General features: G+C 53.0%; 2 protein-coding genes across 19 annotated transcripts in view; one reads left to right on the forward strand and one right to left on the reverse strand.

Annotated features, from left to right (window-relative positions):
* Irag2 (inositol 1,4,5-triphosphate receptor associated 2) overlaps window positions 1-9233 on the reverse strand; it is a 43066-nt gene extending 33833 nt beyond the window's left edge. For 11 of the 17 annotated variants that reach the window (XM_042669319.1, XM_042669317.1, XM_042669316.1 and 8 more), the window contains exons 1-3: window positions 8905-9233; window positions 2199-2281; window positions 1484-1566 (exon numbers count right to left, since the gene is read on the reverse strand). In XM_042669319.1, coding sequence (XP_042525253.1) covers window positions 1484-1507 — 24 coding nt within the window. In that variant the 5' untranslated portion in view covers window positions 1508-1566; window positions 2199-2281; window positions 8905-9233. Of the gene's footprint in view, window positions 1-514; window positions 600-1483; window positions 1593-2158; window positions 2282-8904 lie in introns of those variants that run through there. The other 6 variants (XM_042669303.1, XM_042669312.1, XM_042669309.1 and 3 more) reach the window with 4 other exon arrangements.
* Window positions 9234-17291: 8058 nt separating this feature from the next.
* The window catches only part of Bcat1 (branched chain amino acid transaminase 1), a 27335-nt gene continuing 24626 nt past the window's right edge, over window positions 17292-20000 (forward strand). For both annotated transcript variants that reach the window (XM_042669320.1, XM_042669321.1), the window contains exon 1: window positions 17292-17365. In XM_042669320.1, coding sequence (XP_042525254.1) covers window positions 17360-17365 — 6 coding nt within the window. In that variant the 5' untranslated portion in view covers window positions 17292-17359. The remainder of the gene's footprint in view (window positions 17366-20000) is intronic.

Here is a 20000-nt window from a genome sequence, read left to right on the forward strand (position 1 = left end):
GCTGGCTGGTAACTCCTATTTCTGCGTGGTTGTCATGAGCACAGACAGACCAAACAACGTGCCGGCCTTCCAGCGAGAGAGCGAGGCATGCCTCAGCCAGAGAAAATGACCTGCAAGGCATCTGTGAGTAATCTTTATGAGGAAAATGTCTACACGGGGTCTGAAGAGGGGCTGTAGAAAGGGCATCCGTATCTCAACAGACTTGAAGCTCAACGCACTTGAACGTGAAATCAGGTTTGACACTGCTTGATTTGGGTCAAGTAGGTCAAGTCTTAACAATATCAAGTAAGGTGGGTCAGGGGTAGAGTGCTCGCCTAGCATGCGTGAAGCCCTGGGTTCGATGCCTCAGCACCACCTACACAGAAAGAGCCGGAAGTGGCACTGTGGCTCAAGTGGTAGAGCACCAGCCTTGAGCCAAAGCAGCTCAGGGACAGTGCCCAGGCCCTGAGTTCAAGTCCCAGGACCGGCAAAAACAAATAAACAAAGCTAACAACAACAAAAAAAGCTGGCAAACCTATGGTATGAGCTGCTTGAGAGAATTAGCCTGGAATCGTTCTGTTCCAAGTGCCTGGTACTTAACCGATGCCCGCGTCTTCCTCCTCAGTGAAAGATAAAAGGGAAATTACTAAAAACCAAACATCCTGTTGGCTCCTAAGTCAACTTCCTTTATTAAAACTGCAAAGGAACTGCTAAGTAATAGCAGGACAGGCTCATTTCCTTTTTTTCTTCCTTTCTCAACTAGGCCGAAAGACATCACGGGCAAAATATCAGATGAACCTCCCTTAAAATGAAGGCGAAGAACGATTTCACAGCAGGCAATAGTAAAACGCATGATCATTCCCATCTCTTCAAAAACACAATATAAAAATCAGCTGAGCACCAGCGGCTCCCGCCCGTCATCCCGGCTACTCGGGAGGCTGAGACCTGAGGATCGCGGTTCAAAGCCAGCCTGGGCAGGAAAGTCTGTGAGCCTCTGATCTCCCATCACCCTCCAAAAAGCCGAAAGTGGAGCTGTAGTTCAAGTGCTAGAGCACCAGCCTTGAGCAGAAAAAGCTCAGGGACAGCATCTGGGCCCTGAGTTCAAGCCCCAGGAGCAGGGAAAAAAAATAAAAATAAATGAAAAGGTGAATTTTCCCCATGGAAATCACAGTGATACTTGTGGGACCAAGAATCAGTAAAGTATAAGTATCAATAACATATAATATATAGTTACATATAACATATACATACACCCACATGTGTATACAAGTAGGTATACACACATACACATACATTATTTATCGTCATATATGTGTATTGTGTGCACATATAGATGTACATATCGTTTAAAATGCTATAGACAATATAAGCATATACATATATATGTGGCCATGGTAACACAATGGCATCATTATATTATGTACGTGTGTATTTCTGTTTCAATGCCATCCATTGAAGAGGATCAGGGACTTGTCCCATAGAAAGAGCCAGTGCGGATACTCACGTCCATTCTTCCGTCCTGGTTCATCCTGACTGCAGCTGGACAATCCGATCGGGGACGGGGTCGGGCTCGCTTGGTTCCTGGACCTGATAGCACAAAGCACTTGCTCGCTCTGAGGAGACAAACTGGACGTGTTAGCATCTACCAAGCCGGGCCTGGCCCCCACCGGCCCAACAGCCTAGGGGATTTGAAATGAAGCCCCTGGTCTAAGCAAGACACGATGGGACAAGTGTGCAGATACAAGTCAGCTGGTCAAAATGACACCCACAGACCCTTGGCAAGTGACTGCGGAACTTCCCGGAACCACTCCCCAGGACGGTCAGCCCAGAGACCTCAGGGCCTGTCTTCAGCTGAAGACACACTCGGGGCCACGCACTGGTGCGCCCGCCTGCCATCCTGGTGACTCAGGAGGCTGAGATCTGAGGATCGGGGTTCAGAGGCTGGAAAGTCTGAGACTCTGATCACCAGTACACTTCTCAGAAAAATCAGGACGGGGCACTGTGGCTCAAGGGGTAGAGCGCCAGCCTTGAGCACAGAGCAGCTCAGGGACAGCGCCCAGGCCCTGAGTTCGAGTCTCAGGACCAGCACACACACACACACGCACACACACACACACACACACGCGTGCGCGTTGGGGTGTTCCCCAGTAAAGACGTTAGGGTGTCAGGCTATACACACGCAGCTGCAGATGTGAGGCTGGTAGCTTCTGTCCACTCACTGAGATAATCGCGTCACAGACACGCGCCGCGCGTCATTTCTCCATCTTCCGGACTTTCACACAAAGCCAGGCCGGGCTGGGCTCTGCAAGGAAGAAGATGCCACTCAGAAGTCGCTTAGAGGGGCCGGGCAGGTGGCTCAGGGGTAGAGCGCTTGCCTTGCATGCGTGAGGCCCTGGGTTCGATTCCTCAGCACCACAGACACAGAAAAAAGCCAGAAGTGGTGCTGTGGCTCAAGTGATAGAGCGCTAGGCTCTCAGGGTCAGTGCCCAGGCCCTGAGTTCAAGCCCCGGGACTGCCAAAAAAAGAATAGATTAGATTTTTAAAGCGTAGTGAGGTGGCTCACACCTGTCATTCCGACTACTCAGGAGGCTGAGATCTGAGGATCCTGGTTCGAAGCCAGCCCAGGCAGGAAACGTCTGGGAAACTCTTGTCTCCAATGAACCAACAAAAATCTGGAATTGAAACTGTGGCTCACGCCTTTAATCCCAGCTACTCAGGAGGCTGAGATCTGAGGATCTCAGGATCTGGGCAGGAAAGTCCGTGAGACTCTGATCTCCAATGAACCACCAGAAAAACCGGAAGTGGCGCCGTGGTTCAAGTGGTAGAGCGCCAGCCTTGAGCTGAAGAGCTGAGGGACGGCGCTCAGGCCCAGAGTTCAAGCCCCAGGACCAGCACAGATGCACAAAAACACTGTCACTAATCTATATGGCAAGAAATAGGGCATCTACCTTTTAAGCCTTTCAGGAACAAATAAAGAGATTTTGAAGGCTTCCATTACATACAATATTACCCACAGAACAATTTTATCTTACAAGTATTTTAAAAACTAATTAATTTTTCAACTAAGTTTAACATATCGATTGATTGATTTTGTGCTGTTACCGGGGCTTGAACTCAGGGCCCTGTTCCTCTTTCCCACTCAAGGCTAGGCCCTATCCTGTGAGCCACAGCTCCACTTCTGGCTTTTTTGGTGGCGAATTGGAGCTCAGCCTCTCATGATCTGTCCTGCCCGGGCTGGCTTTGAACCGCGATCCTCAGACCTCAGCCTCCTGAGCAGCTGGGGTGGCAGGCGTGCCCCGCTGGGCCCTGGCTCAGAAGTAAACAATGTGGTGGTTGGAGACACTCTGGGGAGACGTTCAGATGGAAGCCTTGATCCCACAGGTGTTCAGTGCACGCCGGAACTCTATTTCCCTATCTTTCCAGCAGCCAAACCAGCCGGCTCTGGGCCGGGTTTGCATACGTCTGTGCGGGGAAGGATTTCTTGTTTCCTTCCCAGGGAAAGCAATGAAGCACCAACCTCTGCCCCGCCACGCTTCAGCTGTGGAGACGCTGTGTCGCTCAGGAAGCCGCTATCCGGCCAATGAGACCCCAGGCCAAGGCCTTTGGAATCGGCTGTAAGAAAAATACAGCAAGGCCAGGCCGCTGGTGGCTCCCGCCTGTCATCCCAGCTACTCAGGAGGCTGAGATCTGAGGATCACAGTTTGAAGCCAGCCCAGGTAGGACAATTCATGAGACTCCGATGTCCAATTAGCCAGTCAAAAAATCCAGAGATGGAGCTCTGGTTCACATGTAGAGCACTGAGAGGCAGGGTGGGGGGAGCTCAGGAATAGCACCGAGGCCCTGAGTTCAAGCCCCAGGACTAGTCAAAAGAAATAATAAGTAATAAGTAAATAAAACCGTCACACGGTTAGAACATAACGCTAGTTTTCGATCCTGGCTGACGTGTATTTCTGAGATCAGGTCTCACGGGTAACAGCGCCAGTTTACAACTTCAGCCAACTATTGCGAGGAAGAAAAGCCGATCTCTTTCCCAAACAACTTCTCCCTTCAGTCCGGCACTAGTGGCCAATGCCTGTCAAGTCTATCTGCCCAGGAGGCTGAGGTCTGAGGATCGGGGTTCAAATTCAGTCTGGGCAGGAAAGTCCGTGAGATGCTTCTCTCCAATGAACCACCGAAAAGCCAGAAGTGGAGTCATTGCCCAAGTGGTCGAGCGCCAGCCTTGTCCACTAAAGCTCAGGGACAGCGCCCAGGCCCTGAGTTCCAGCCCCAGGATGAGCAGAGACCAAAAAAGAAAAAAAAAAAAAAGATTATTTATTCAACCTAAATATTGATACTTGTTATCAATACTGAACGTGGGAGAATTTGATGTTATCGGTATTATTCACGTCATAGTTGATTTATCGTTGCATTAAAAAAGCTTTGACAGGCCAAACAAAGAAAATGATGGGAAAGAATGCCCAAAGGGGTGACATGGATCCAAACACATTCCACTTCTAACCTGCCAGGTTGAACTGAAACCCCTTTGTGCTCAAAGATAATAAAAAAAAAGAGTCAGGGTTCACTAATCATTCATCAAGAGAAACTTCACACACATGTCTCTAAGCTGAATAAATCTAAAAGAAAAGGGGCATAAATCTATAATAAAAATCCAGACAACATGATTTGTGTGTGTTTGGAGTGTGATCCTCCTATTTATACTTCCGTGATTACAGCGGTAAGAAACGGCACCTGGTTCATTGGGTGAGATGGGGTCTCTCATTGTTTTTCTTCTTTAATCCAGGCTGGCTCTGAACCTCATTGCTTCATATCTCAGCCTCTAAGCAGCAGGGATCAGAGGCAGGAGACGGAGGCCTGGAATCTTCTGCAGAGTCTCAAGGCTATTCTTTCTTCCCTGCTCCTGCCCGCCAGGCATGATTATCTATGTCTGGGTGACTCAAGTGAGATTGCGGCGTGTCAGACCGGGGAACACGGTGAGGAGTGGATCAGATGGACGAATGGATGTGTTCTGAGATAAGATGCCCCAAACAACAGGTCCTGCGCACACCCTAGTCCTGAGCAACACGTTAAACTTCTTTGTCAACGCAAACCTCCAGAGCTGGGCGGGTGGCTCAGTGGTAGAGCGCTCTCCTAGCATGCCTGAAGCCCTGGGTTCGAGTCCTCAGTACCACATACTCAGAAAAAGCCGGAAGTGGTGCCGTGGCTCAGGTGGTAGAGCGCTAGCCTTGAGCAAAAGAAGCTCAGGGACAGTGCCTAGGCCCTGAGTTCAAGGCCTAGAACTGGGAAAGAAAAACAAAGCACAAACCTCTATGGAGCAGCCAATATCTATTACGTGAGCAAAAATAGGCAGGGTCACCACTCAAGAACTGGGCACTTGCAGGTGAGTGAGGTTGCACATGCCTGTAATTTCAGCACTCAGAGATTGGAGAATATGAACTACATAGCAAGACCCTGTCCCAGGCCCCCCCAAAGAAAATAAACAAATACGTTGTTTTGTTTTCTTGTCGGTCCTGGGGCTTGAACTCAGGGCCTGGGCGCTGTCCCTCAGCTCTTCAGCTCAAGGCTGGCGCTCTACCGCTTGAGCCACAGCGCCACTTCTGGTTTTCTGAGTGGTTTATTGGAGATAAAGAGTCTCACGGACTTTCCTGCCGGGGCTGGCTTTGAACCTCCGTCTTCAGAGATCAACTTCCTGAGTAGCTGGGATGACAGGCGTCAGCCACCAGCTTCGCTACTGATGAATCTTAGTAGACGCGTCCCAAAGCAATGGTCCCAACACATTCGCTGATTCGAAAGCCAGAGACCCTCAGAAGGGCAGACTGAACTATTTGTTTTTCTCTCTGACTCAGAATTCAAATGTCTGACTCAGAATGCAAGTAGCACGGTGGCGTGGGCAGGGTGGAGCGTGGGGTGAGTAGACTTTTTCTCTCCTCCTCTAGGCCATCCGGAACATCTGCTTTACAAAACATCCCATGTGAGCCGGGCGCCGGTGGCTCCCGCCTGGCATCCCAGCGACCCAGGAGGCTGAGATCTGAGGATCCTGGTTCAAAGCCAGCCCAGGCAGGGAAGTCCATGAGACTCTGATCTCCAATGAACCACCAGAAAACCGGAAGTGGCGCTGTGGCTCAAGTGGTAGAGCGCCAGCCTTGAGCAAAAAGAGCTCAGGGACAGCGCCCAGGCCCTGAGTTCAAGCCCCTGGACCACCAAAAACAACATATTTGTGTGTGTTTTCTGTGTGTGTGTGTGTGTGTGTGTGTGTGTGTTCATGTGTGCCAATACTGGGGATTGAACCCAAAGCCAGGATGCTGTCCTTTAGCTTTTGTGCTCAAAGTTGGTGCTCTACCATTAAACCGCAGCTCCATAGCTTACTCTTTTTTGCTGGTTCATTGGAGAGAAGCGTCTCACGCACTTTCCTGCCTGGGGTTGGCTTTGAACCGTGATCCTCAGATCTCAGCCTCCTGGGTAGCTGGGATGACCGGCGTGAGCCACCGGCGCCCACATTATACAGAACATTTTGAAAATAGGAACCAAATGTTCTTCTTCCTTCAAAGGTTGAGTTTTAAGGGCAGAGTGATTGCTGACGAGCAAAATCCTGACACCGACAGGAGAGACTCGAAAGATGGATTTCATAGATCCGAAACATCTGTGAATAACTTGACAGAAACTAAGAATTCCCCTTCCTTCCTCCCTGCTGGAAAAGCACAGCAAAACACATGCATCCCACCAAGGTCGCATTTACGTGTGTGCTGGGCCTGGGGCTTGAACTCAGGGCCTGATGCCCTTGCTTGGCTTTCTTACTCCAGGTTGGTGCTCTACCACTTGAACCACAGCCCCACGTCTGGCATTTCTGGTGGTTCATGGGAGATCAGGGTCTCATGGGCTTTCCTGCCCGGGCTGGCTTTGAACTGTGATCCTCAGATCTCAGCCTCAGAGTGGCTGGGATGGCAGGCGGGAGCCACCAGCCCTGGGCAGGGTGATTTTTTTTTTTTTTACAGGCCAATTTTGGATATTTGAACCAACTTTTCCCTGGGGACAAATTGGGGGAAAAAAAATAAGCACAGGTTTACATGACCCAGAGTGCTCATTTTGTTCAAAACTTGATTCTCCCAGCAAGGCACTAACAAGGAAACCCATGGAGAGACAGACACATTGGAATAGTTTGGGATATAAATCCGGCACCCGTGGCTCACACCTGAATCCTAGCTACGTGCCTGAGGCTGAGAGCTAAGGACCACAGTTCAAACCCAGCCCGGGCAGACAAATCCAAGAGACTCTGATCTCCAATGGATGGGTAAAAGCCTAAGTAGAACTGCGTGTGGTTCAAGCGGTAGAGCACCCACCTGGAATGAAAAGACCTAGCAAGAGCATGAAGCCCTGAGTTCCAACCCCACCACACAAGAAAAGCAACACAACAGCAGCAGCAACCACCCAGGGGACTCAATATTGATTTAATCCAAAGATAAACACAAACCAAAGATTAGTCCTGTCAGCACCAGGGTGAAACCAGCCCTACCTTAACCCCAGCCTGCCGCAGTGACTGTGCAAGAATTACTCAACACTGGCAAGTTCATACGACTGAGAAGCAATAATAAGGCTTTAATAACCATTGATATTATTTATTTATCTTGCCAGTCCCTGGGCTGCTTTTGCTCAAGGCTAGCACTTTCCCACCTGAGCCACAGCACTGATTTTCTGTGTCTGTGAAGACTCGAACCCAGGGCTTCATGCAGGCTAGGCGAGCGCTCTACCCCTGAGCCCCCTGCCCACAGCCACACCATTGCTGCTTTAAAGCCATGCAATTTCTTCAGCAATGTGGGTTCCGCTTGCTCAGGAGAGTCCAACCAACCCCACACACAGCGGAGGCCTGAGGCGTGTCATTCCAACGCCACCAGGAGCTGGGTTCGGCCGTTTATTTCTCAAAACAACTTCTGGTTTAAAAAAAGACCATGTAGGCTGGCAAAGCCAGGAGCTACAGAACAGAAGAGGTCGTCTGATAAATGGCTGACTAAACAGACGCTAGGTTTGTTTCTAGAACAAAGCAGGCTTATAAACACTCTGACGTCTGTAATCTGACCATGGCTTCTTAGCACGTGGTTTTCCTGCCGGCTCTGGGCCTTGAACTCAGGGCCGGGGCGCTGTCCCTGGGCTTCTTTTCTTTTTTCCTCCCCTCCAGGCTAGCCATCCACCACCTGAGACGCAGCCATACTTCCTGCTTTTGGTTAGTTGGAGATTCACCACCGGGCTGGCTTTGAACCACAATCCCCAGACCTCAGCCTCCAAAGTAGCCAGGATGCTGGGCGCGAGCCACCGGCGTCCAGCCATTTCTGTCACTTTTAGGTGACCCAAGAGTGACAAATCCCCCAATCCCCAAAGTATCTTTACATGGTGCCCAGGGATTCTTGCTTCCCCAGGTCAAAGATTCCCATTTACACACCGCAGCAGGCAAGGGGGACCTTTTGGAAGACTTTCCACCCAGGTGAAATGGGGTGCACACAGAATTCACCCCCATTTCCCTCCGCCTCCTGCTTTAGGCCTTTCCCTACCAGTTCAAGAACTGGTGAGAAGATCAAAAGCAACAACAACAACAACACAGTCACCCGTAGAACGGCCCCCACCGCTTCCGAGTTCAGACACCTCGGGATGGACGCGCGTCTCTGGGCGAGCACTTCCCGCGGGTTGAGGGGTTGTTTGACTCTGCACGAAACCAGCCATGAGAAACGCAGCCCACCCGACGCAGCCCACGAGGGAGACCAACAGCACCGCGAGCTCCTACGCTACCTTCTAAACCCTCAGCCCCACTTCCCAAACCTCTCTCGTAGCCAGAACAGTGGGGATGGCGAAAGGTTGAGAAAGGAAAAGAAAAGCGAAAATGGCCGGAAGCCCCTCGCTGGCTGCTCAGCCGCACTCACCCGCCCGATCTCCGTCCCTCACCTTGCGAGTTTCCTGGCTGTGCAGAGATCCATCAGAATGCCATCCGCCTGTTTTGGTGGCCCGTGTGTGTGTGTGAGTGTGTGAAATCGCTTCCTCTAATTCAGGCAGGAAAGGTGTCGCGTTCTGCAAAACAGGCCTGTCTCTTTTCCACGCGCGCACACACACGCACACGGGCACGCACTGATCGATCACAACCGTGCGGCTGGAGCAGCTGCTTTTCCTCCCAGGCTGGTGATAAGCGTGGCCGGCCGGCCGTGCTGCTGGTGCTGGTGCTGCTGGTGCTGCTGGTGCTGGTGCTGGTGCTGCTGGTGCTGGTGCTGCTGGTGCTGGTGCTGGTGCTGCTGGTGCTGGTGCTGGTGCTGGTGCTGGTGCTGGTGCTGGTGCTGCTGGTGCTGCTGGTGCTGCTGGTGCTGGTGCTGCTGGTGCTGCTGGTGCTGCTGGTGCTGCTGGTGCTGGTGCTGGTGCTGCTGGTGCTGCTGGTGCTGCTGGTGCTGCTGGTGCTGGTGCTGCTGGTGCTTCTGGTGCTGCTGGTGCTGCTGGTGCTGCTGGTGCTGCTGCTGGTGCTGGTGCTGCTGGTGCTGGTGCTGCTGGTGCTGCTGGTGCTGGTGCTGCTGGTGCTGGTGCTGGTGCTGCTGGTGCTGCTGGGTGTGTTGGTGTGCGCAGCAGGGCCGGGCCTGGCGGGTCCAGCTGCTTCTTGGCGTACGCAGGCCGCTGACACCCCTCCCCGCGCCCCTGCTTTGCTTCCTCTGCCCGAGACCCGCCGGGGACTCACGCCGCAGTTCCTCTTTTTCTTTGTTTTTACACTTTTTTGGTTCCTCCTCCACGCGCTGCTGTGCTTCACGGCTCAGAGCCTCAGAGGGGCTGCCAGGAAGCTGCCCTCGCCCGTCCATCCCACACGCCGCCCTGTCACCCGCCACACCGGCCAGGGCTTCCTGGGGACCCCTTCTGCTGACACCATCTGCCTGCAGTGCCAGACTGACTTCTAGTGGTTTCTGACGGAAGGAGGAGGAGGAGGAGGAGGGGAAGAAGAGAAGGAAAGAAGCAAGAAACAGGAAGAAGAGGAAGGAAGGAAAGAAGGAAGGAGGGAGGGAGGGAGGGAGGGAGGGAGGGAGGAAGGGAGGGAGGGAAGGAAGGAAGGAAGGAAGGAAGGAGGGAGGGAGGGAAGGAGAAGGGGGGGCTAAGGGCCAAGCCGTCAGTGACATCCCAGCTGACAGTCGCTCTGGGGAGCGGTGACAAAGCCACACACACTTCCTGACAGGTCACAGGAAGAGAGAAAGTTCTTCCGCCCAGAGAAACACTTCCCAAGGCCGTTGTTGGAGGCGGGCGAGTCCTGAGGGCCTCCCAGCAATGCACATGTCTGGATTCCCATGCCACTCCACGCAAGCTACTAGGATCCCAGCACCCAGCCTCGGCCGGCTACTAGGATCCCAGCACTCAGCCTGGGTCTGCTACTAGGATGCCAGCACCCAGCCTGGGTCGGCTACTAGGATCCCAGCACCCAGCCTGGGTCGGCTACTAGGATCCCAGCACCCAGCCTCGGCCGGCTACTAGGATCCCAGCACCCAGCCTGGGCCGGCCACTAGGATCCCAGCACCCAGCTTGGGTCGGCTACTAGGATCCCAGCACCCAGCCTCAACTACTAGGATCCCAGCACCCAGCCTGGGTCGGCTACTAGGATCCCAGCACCCAGCCTGGGTCGGCTACTAGGATCCCAGCACCCAGCCTGGGTCGGCTACTAGGATCCCAGCACCCAGCCTCAGCTACTAGGATGCCAGCACCCAGCATTGTCGGCTACTAGGATCCCAGCACCCAGCCTGGGTCGGCTACTAGGATCCCAGCACCCAGCCTCAGCTACTAGGATCCCAGCACCCAGCCTGGGTCGGCTACTAGGATGCCAGCACCCAGCCTCAGCTACTAGGATGCCAGCACCCAGCCTCAGCTACTAGGATCCTAGCACCCAGCCTGGGTCGGCTACTAGGATCCCAGCACCCAGCCTGGGCCGGCTACTAGGATCCCAGCACCCAGCCTCAGCTACTAGGATCCCAGCACCCAGCCTCAGCTACTAGGATGCCAGCACCCAGCCTCAGCTACTAGGATGCCAGCACCCAGCCTCAGCTACTAGGATCCCAGCACCCAGCGTTGTCGGCTGTCTGTGCTCTGATGAGGTCAGCACAGGTGCGTGCTGATGCTACCACCGGCTTTTTATAGACAGAGGAAGGGAAAGCGGGGGAGGGGGGGAACCCAAAAGTCGTTTGTTCCATGACGCAAATGGCTTTCTCCTCCTCAATTGTCTAACTTTGCCACGAGCCCTGAAGGGACCCCTCCTCCACGGGGAAGAGCTGTGGAGAGCCCTGCTCCCCCCTCCCTCCCCCCCTCTTTCTCCCTCCCCCCTTCTTTCTCTCTCTCTCTCTTTCTTTCTTCCTTTCCTGTCAGTCATGGGACTTGAACTCAGGGCCTGGGTGCCGTCCCTCAGCTCTTCAGCTCAAGGCTGGTGCTCTACCACTTGAGCCACAGCACCACTTCTGGTTTTCTGGTGGTTCATGGAAGAGAAGACTCTCAGGGCCTTTCCTGCCCGGGCTGGCTTTGAACCGCGATCCTCAGCTCTCAGCCTCCTGAGTAGCTGGGTGACAGGCCGGAGCGCGCTTCTTTGCCTGGGTCGGGTGGAGATTGCTTGTTCTGAGGGAATGCATGCGGGGTCCGGCGTGGGGACGCTGCTGGCCTCGCTGGTTAACGTCCGCCCGGTGGGTCCAGGCAGGGACTGCAGCAGTCGGCCACTCGCCCCGCTGAACACGTCTTCTTACGAGACAGGGTCTCAGTGTACAGCCCCGGTTGGCCTTGAACTCACTAGAGACCAGGCTGGCCTGAAACTCAAGGTCCCTGGCCTGGTCCTGCCGGTGCTGGGATTATAAGCCTGCGCCACCCAGCCCGGCTTTGCTTTGGAATTTGCCGGATTGGTTTCCATGGAGACGGTGCAGCCGCAGGCTCAGCCACAGCTCTGGGAGAATGACCTTTGCCTTCGCTTCATTTGCACCCCGTTTGCATGTCATTTACGTACCCCCAGTCACCCAGAGCCGCTGTTCCGGGCTGGACGCAGCTTTCCCTCTGTGGTTTTGGTTTATCTTTCAGGAGAAGCTTGGCCTTTTAAACTCAATCCACCAGAGCTTTCTGGGCGTTGGGGATGGAGCCCTGCACTGCACGGCTCTTCCCCTTGGCTTCCAATAGCTTCGTTTGTGCACAGCCCTGAGCATCTCAGGAAGGGGCGAGCCCTGGGCACGCATCATCTACCGCAGACACAAGTGCACGCGTGTGGCCGGCGGAGGAGGGGCTAAACACGCAGCTTCCTGCCATTCGCTCACGTTTCATGCGTTTGTGTGGTCTTAGAAAGGCCTTTCTGGCATCAAGATCATCAACTGGACCCGGCACCGGCAGCTCCCGCCTGGCATCCCAGCGACTCAGGAGGCTGAGATCTGAGGATCACGGTTCAAAGCCAGCCCGGGCAGGAACGTCTGTGAGACTCTGATCTCCCATGAACCCCCAGAAAACCATGAGGGGAGATGTGGCTCCCAGGGTAGAACGCTAGGCTTGTGCAAACCAGCTCAAGGGGCCACAAGTTCAAGACCCAGGACTGGCACACGCAAAGCAACCACAGCAGCAATAAAACCCCCAAGGCCCCCACACGCACGCACACGCACATACACGCACGCACACGCACACACACGCACACGTACACACACGCACACACATGCACACGCACACACACACGCACACACATGCACGCACATGCATGCACACGCACACACACACGTACACACACTCGCACACACACAGCCAGAAGTGGCAGACACGAATTTCAGCTAATGCCAATTTGAACGCATGTCCTTGGTGCCCTCTACTGGTCACTGGTTGAAATACAATTTTTCCCCTGTTTTCTCCAAATCATCAATACATCCAATCATCAATGCATCCAACCATCAATACATCCAATCATCAATGCATCCAATCATCAATACTTCCAATCATCAATAGATCCAATTATCAATACTTCCAATCATCAATACTTCCAATCATCAATACTTCCAATCATCAATACATCCAACCATCAATACTTCCAATCATCAATGCATCCAATCATCAATACTTCCAATCATCAATACTTCCAATCATCAATGCATCCAATCATCAATACATCCAATCATCAATGCATCCAATCATCAATACATCCAATCATCAATACATCCACCTATAACTGAGCCTGGGCTCGATCTCCAAATAGCGTATCAGAAGGATAAAAGAGTGCTTGGGACTGTCATCCTAACGCGACCACTGTGGACCTTTTCCAGGTACGAAGATCACACCAAACGCACCCAGCTCACCTCTGCCGTGTTTAAATCAGACGCACGCGCTGGCTTTCATGGATGGTCTTTTCCAGACAGCATCTCATGGGGTGACCCCAGGGGACCTCCAACTTCGGTCCTCCTCCCTCCGCATCCCGGATCGGGGGGCGACCGGGGGCCACGCCCAGCTCATGGGAAACCTGGCATTTGATGAGGTCCGTGAGCAACTGTTTTCAAGCATAGTTATTCCCGACTTTTAAAGAATAAAAGCGAGCAGACTTGTGTCTGTTTTCCTTGTCAGAAGGTGTGCTATGAGCTGGTGATTCACACCTGTCAGCTCAGCTACTCGGGAGGCTGAGATCTGAGGATCACGGTTCAAAGCCAGCCTGGGCAGGAACGTCCGTGAGACTCTGATCTCCAATAAACCACCAGAAAACCAGAAGCGGCACTGTGGCTCAAGTGGTAGAGCGCCAGCCTTGAGCTGAAGAGCTGAGGGACAGCGCCCAGGCCCTGAGTTCAAGCCCCACCACCGACAACAACAACAACAACAAGCCCTGTTTCCATTTCCTGGAGTTCACCCGGAGCGATGTTGCTTGTGTGATCAGACGGAGAATGTTCTTGGATTTCGCCAGCCACAGGGTGCGCGTGACTCATGAGCGACACCCCCCAGCGCGGAGAGAGGAGGATCGGGAAGCTCTTGGTGTCCTGAGCTAGAAAGAATCCCAAGTGCATTCTGACGGGCTTCCCTGCGGCCCCCAGATCCCCCAACCCGCACGCACCCACTTCCTAGAGGAAATCCCCATGGCTGGGGAAAGGGGAGAAGCAGTGTATAGACTGCGTGGAACTTTCCAGATCTGTGTGTAAAAATAGGCACAAGTATAATTAACGAGGATATAATTAATTATGTATGATGTAATCCACCTAGGACTCAATGTTGTTAAATTATATATCATTGATAGATGTCATTAATTATAAATAACATGTTGCATATACACACATTTATATGTATAGCATTTATAAATATATAATACAATATATATGATATAATTATGCATAATGAAATAACAAATATATAAATATGTACTTATATATCACACATAACATATATGTCATATAATTAATATGTAAATAATATAATATATAATTCAATATATAATTCAAATGTATATAATGCTAGGTGTATAAAATATACATAATTCAAAAATAGATAATTCAATTCAATATAATTCAATATTTCTAATTCAATATACTCCAATATGTATCATCCAATGTGCATAACAAGCTATGGATTCTTCAGAGTCGTATGTGGACTATACAATGTGGTTGTGCAGTTCGGGTCAGAGTGTGTGGATTTAGGACGTTTTAATGTATTCTGTGAGATCCTCTTTCCCTGAAGGTCCCCAGATCTGCAGATAAGGCCCCGACTCGGAGTGTGGCGTGGTCAGGTGCACGGAGACTTAACCACCAGAGCCAGCGGCCTGCGAGCGTGGTGTGTCCAGTGCCGGGCGCTGGGCGTCGGCCCGGGGCGGCCGTGGCCGCTGCACTCGGGGCAGTCATTCCCGTGACATCCTGACTCACAGCACGCTGGGCTGGCTCGGCCCGTGGGCTTCGGCCACGCTGCTGCTGGCCCGAGTCAGATGCCGGGTCGCTTTCCTAGCAGGCCTGGGAGGGCTGCAGCGACCCCTGGCCCCTCCACCCGGGCCGGCTCTCCACCTGGGCTTCTGGTTGAATATCTAGCCCTGCTTTTTCTTTGTGTGGGTCGTGGGGCTTGAACTCAGGGCCTGGGCGCTGTCCCTCAGCGCTTCAGCTCCAGGCGGGTGCTCTACCACTTGAGCCACAGCACCATTTCTGGCTTTTTCTGTGTCTGTGGTGCTGAGGACTCGAACCCAGGGCCTCACGCATGCTGGGTGAGCGCTCTACCACTGAGCCACCTGCCCGGTCCCCACACAATGCTCCTTATCAGGACCATCGAGTCGAGTGTGGGCAGCGTTTTGAGATCACAGGCTTGAGCCCAGGGCCTTTCCCAGGGACCCAGGGCGGGAAATCCAGCCCAGGCTGCTCCCGGCTTCCTGTCCAGCGCCCCATCCTAGGGCTGGGAAAGCCATGCCTGCAATCCGGAGGATCGCAGACCAAAGCCAGCCCAAGCAGGGAAGACTGTCGAGACTCCCATCTCCAATGAACCGCAGCCAAAAGCAGCCGGAAGTGGCGCCGTGGCCCGTGTGGTAGAGTGCCAGGCTGGAGCCCGAGAAGCTCGGGGACGGCTCCAGGCCCTGGGGTCGGTTTGCTACACACACCCAGAAGAAGCATTTATTCCTTTATGAGCTTTGCTGCCCTGTAAGTGCTGCTTTTACGGTTGGTTTTCTGCTCTCCTAGATGCACAGACACCATAACTTCTGACAGAAAAATAGTAAGTTTTATGTGACCAATAAAATATATACGTATGCACGTGGGACTTTGATTTGTATCTGTTCCCTCCGACAGGTGCTGAGGTTTAGGAGTCAGTATGCTAACAATGCTTGGCTTTTCTCTGATCACCAGTGGCTCAGGCCTTTAATCCCAGCGACTCAGGAGGCTGAAGGCGCCGAGGATGGAAATTCGAGGCCCGCTTGCTTGGGCAGAAAAGTCCTCAGGACATCACCTCTAAACTAACCAGCAAAAAGCCAGGTTGGAGTTGTGGTTCAAGTGGTTCCACACCAGTCAAGCCAGCAGCAAAGCAAGCAGGCTGAGCAAGCCCAAGACCCGGAGTTCAAATCCCAGTACTGCAATAAATAAATAGAGGGTAAAAAGCCTTTGAGACTCTTATCAGCAATTAACCAGCAAAAAGCTGGACACGGAGCTGTGGCTCAGGTGGTGGAGCACCAGCCCTCACACTTAGGGAGAGGCCCTGAGTTCAAGCCCCCGTAAAGGCACTAAAAAACACACCCCCAGTTCAAATAGGTTAGCATTCCTCTCCCACATAATGTTTAATGATACGGAGAGTATATTGTTTTACTCCGACACATTTTCACATTAGCAGTAATTGTATTTTGTGATGCGTTAGGGTAAAGACCCAAAGCCTCAACTCACTTCCAGCGCTGGACGGTCGAACGAACAGTTAATCTGTGGCTAGCTAGACAACTTTGGGTAACACTGAATCACCGCCCGACAAATACCGTTTTGGAATCGAATGTCTTCTTCTTTTGATGGGACGGGACGAGTCATTTTACATCTGCAAAAGATCTGTTTGTCCTGAGCTGGGGCCTCACGCCTGTAATCCCAGCTCCTCGGGAGGCCTAGATCTGAGGCTTGAGGTTTCTGTGGTTCAAAGCCAGCAGGGGCCGACAAATCCAGTAAGCGCCTTATCTCCAATGTAGCAGCAAAAGCCTCTTGACTGATTTATTTTGGTCGGTGTTGGGGCTTGAACTCGGTGCCTGGGCTTCTTCAGCTCAAGGCGGGTGCTCTACCACTTGAGCCACAGCTCCACTTCCGGTTTTCTGGTGGTTCATTGGAGATCAGAGTCTTCTTGGCTTTCCTGCCCTGGGCTGGCTTTGAACCTCGATCCTCAGATCTCAGCCTCCTGAGTAGTTGGGATGACAGGCGGGAGCCATGGGCCCCCCCAGCCAAAAGGACTTTAGTTTTGCTCTATGGCTGCACACACACACACACACACACACACACACACACACACACACACACACCAGCTGGCCAGGCTTCTGTACTTTTGGAGACCCTGAAAAGTATCATTCAGCCTTGGGGTAACTCAGAGAGGTTCAACCTGCGATCAGATCCACACCAGCAAATCTCCTTTCTCACCTGCTCCTCCTTCTTCCTAAACCCACCCCCTCCCAATCATCAGGACCTGGCCTGAGGGGGGACTCAGCAGCCAGCACCCACCCACCCGTGGGTGCTGGGCGCTCGGTGCTCTCTCTTGCCGGAGGCTGGCTGTGGCTGCGGGTGCTGAGCGGCCGCCGGGGGCAGCAGCGTGCAGTTGCCTGGCGCATGTGACCTGCAGAGCTTAAAGCCAGCAGACAGACACACAGAGACGCAGAGCGAGCGCCCAGCCAGCCAGCGCGGGCCAGCTGCTGCTGGACGCCACGTGTGCCGCAGGCCTGCTCCCCAGCATCCGCCTCTCCACCGCGGCCATGAAGGTGAGCAGCCCACGGAGGCGTGCCGGAGTCACGTGCATGTGGCCTCCACCCTGCGAGATTGGCATCAGTGTGTGTGTGTGTGTGGGGGAGACCACCACCAGCTCGCTTTGTTCTGGAAAAGCCCAGAAGGTCCTGGCCTGGGGTGGGGCAGGGGTTGGGTGAGCCTCAGGATGACCGCCATCCCCCCTTTGGGGGTCCCCCCCCATCATCTTTCTCCACGGTGCATTTCGAGCTGTCTGGAATCAGAGCACGTTGTGCTAGCTCTAGGGCTTGTGTGTTGTGGGGGTTCAGGGGCGTCCCCGGGCTGTGAATTAGGGGGTGCTGCCTGCTGGTGTGGGGGTCTGAGCCGTCCCCAGGGGGAGAGAAGCCCCGAAGGGCGGACCACGTCCTTGATCCCAGGCTCCGGGCGTGAACTGTCCCGCTGGGCTTACAGGAGGCAGCCCAGAGGCCAGTCACTTCCCAAATGGTGGGGTGCAGGCCGAAGGGGGGTGGGGGGTGAGGTTGGGAGGGGGAAGGGATTTGTGTGGTCTGAATGCCGGCGCGGTGGCATTTCCAAACCCCAGGAGGCTTTTGTTCTGCTGATGTGATTGTCTGACTTCATTTGGATTGGATTGGATGTTTTTCCAGTGACACAAAAAACGCAGACAGGGGCCCTGGTTGTGCTGGGTCACACCTTGGAATCATCATCATCATCATCATCATCATCATCATCATCATCATCCTTGTTTTTTCTGCCCCCTGATATTGGGGTGCACGGGAATCGGCGTTTGTGTTTCAAAGGCAGGAGAGAGGAGCTGGCTTTCTTGGAACTACCTTCACCCCAATTTCATTTAGCAGAACGAAGGCATTAGTGGTGCTGCTTCACCCATATGTAGAGATAAATAGATAAATTATAGATCTATAGATACATATAGTATTGTGGTCCTCCAAACCCCAAACCTTTCCACGCCAGCCATTAGGAGGATCTTGGAACGCGATCCCGTGGATTGCAAAGATTCTGCTTGTGAGTCATGGATCCGGTTAGTAACTTCCCGGGTGCAGCGAGGTGGAGGGCCGGCTCTTTCCTGCTTCACCTGGAGTGGAAAAATTCCCTCCGACACAGTGAGCTTCAGTGAGTTAAACCGAAGTTAGGACCCCAGAGGAGAGTCGTACCTTCCCACCGCCTCGGGCTTCAGGGTGGAGCTGTGGCTCGGGTTTGTTTTTGTTTTTCCCTTTCACTGATTCCCAGATTTTATTTTAACCTGAACTCCTCAGCCGTATCTCCTTTTAGCGCTTAGAGACGGCTGGGCGGGTGCTGTGTCTGCCGCCTGTAATCCTTGCTAGTCGGGAGACTGCGGTCTGGAGTGTAGAGTTTGGGAATTCCAAGAAACTCTTATCTCCAGTGAATTAAGAAGAAGCCCCAAGTGGCAGTGTGGCCCAAGGGGTAGAACCCCAGGCTTGGGGCAAAGTATAAAGCTCAAGGAGAGCGTCCTGGGTCCTGTGTTCAAGTCTCAGGACCCGCACCTGGGGTTTAATGAATGAAAGTGGATCCATCTGTAATGAGTGATTCAGTGCTGGAAGGAAGAGGCTTAGTCCCTCAGGGGGTACTGGCTCTGGGTTGCTCCAGGCCAGGCAGCCTGACATCCCTGGGCCCACCCATGCCCCGAAGGCCAAGGCTCTGATGGCGGGGAGTTCTAGAAACCTCTCTAGGTCTGCACCTATTTCCTGCTGGGGAAATGGGGAAAGCAGGAAATGGAGTGTGTGGGTTGGAGGCTGGGGGGGACCGGAAGTTCCCCAGGCCGAGGTTCACCTGGTCTGTTTCTGTGGCGAGCAGCTTCTGACTTTAGAACTACAGGAAGGAAGGAGCCTGGGAAAGGTGGCTACGTATGGATGTAGGACCTGTCCCGTTGGGGAGCTCTGTAGAACCAACCGGAGACTAGGCTCTTGGTGATCCAGCGCTGGCCTTGAACAGCAACAGCAACAAAGCCAAGCAGGGTTCTGAGTTCAAGATACAGTAGTAGCACAGATACCCCAGGAAGGGAGGGAGGGAGGGAGGGAGGGAGGGAAAGAAAGAAAGACAGGAAAAAGAATCTGATCTGTTTGAAAGAAGTTCTGAATTTAAGATGCGTAAGTGTGAACACACACATAATTGCAACAGCAAAATCCTTGAAAAAGCCTTAGAGAAAAGTCATTTGAGTCTCTCAGAGATTTATACCTTAAACTTACAGCCCAAGCGCTGCGTCGGTGGTTCACGCCCGTAATCCTAGCTAGTCAAGAGCTGGGATCTGAGGATCCCAGTTCAAAGCCAGCCTGGATAGGAAAGTCCTTGAGATTCTGATCTCCCATGAACCACCAAAAAGCTGGAAGTGGCTCTGTGGGTCAAGTGGTAGAGCACCAGGATTGAGTACAAAAATTGAAGGACAGCACCCAAGCTCTGAGTTCAAGCCCCAGGAACAGTGCGCACACACATGCACACGCACAGAGACTTAAAATACCCGTGTAATTATTTTCTCTTTGTTTATTTTTTGCTAGTCCTGGGGCTTGAACTCAGGGCCTGGGTGCTGTCCCTGAGCTGCTCTTGCTCAAGGCTGGCGCTCTACCACTTGAGCCACAGCGCCACTTCTGGCTTTTTCTGAGTAGTTCATTGGAGATCAGA

Source organism: Dipodomys spectabilis, unplaced genomic scaffold (assembly GCF_019054845.1).
Source record: "Dipodomys spectabilis isolate Male_0828 unplaced genomic scaffold, ASM1905484v1 ptg000493l, whole genome shotgun sequence".
Taxonomy (NCBI): Eukaryota; Metazoa; Chordata; class Mammalia; order Rodentia; family Heteromyidae; genus Dipodomys; species Dipodomys spectabilis.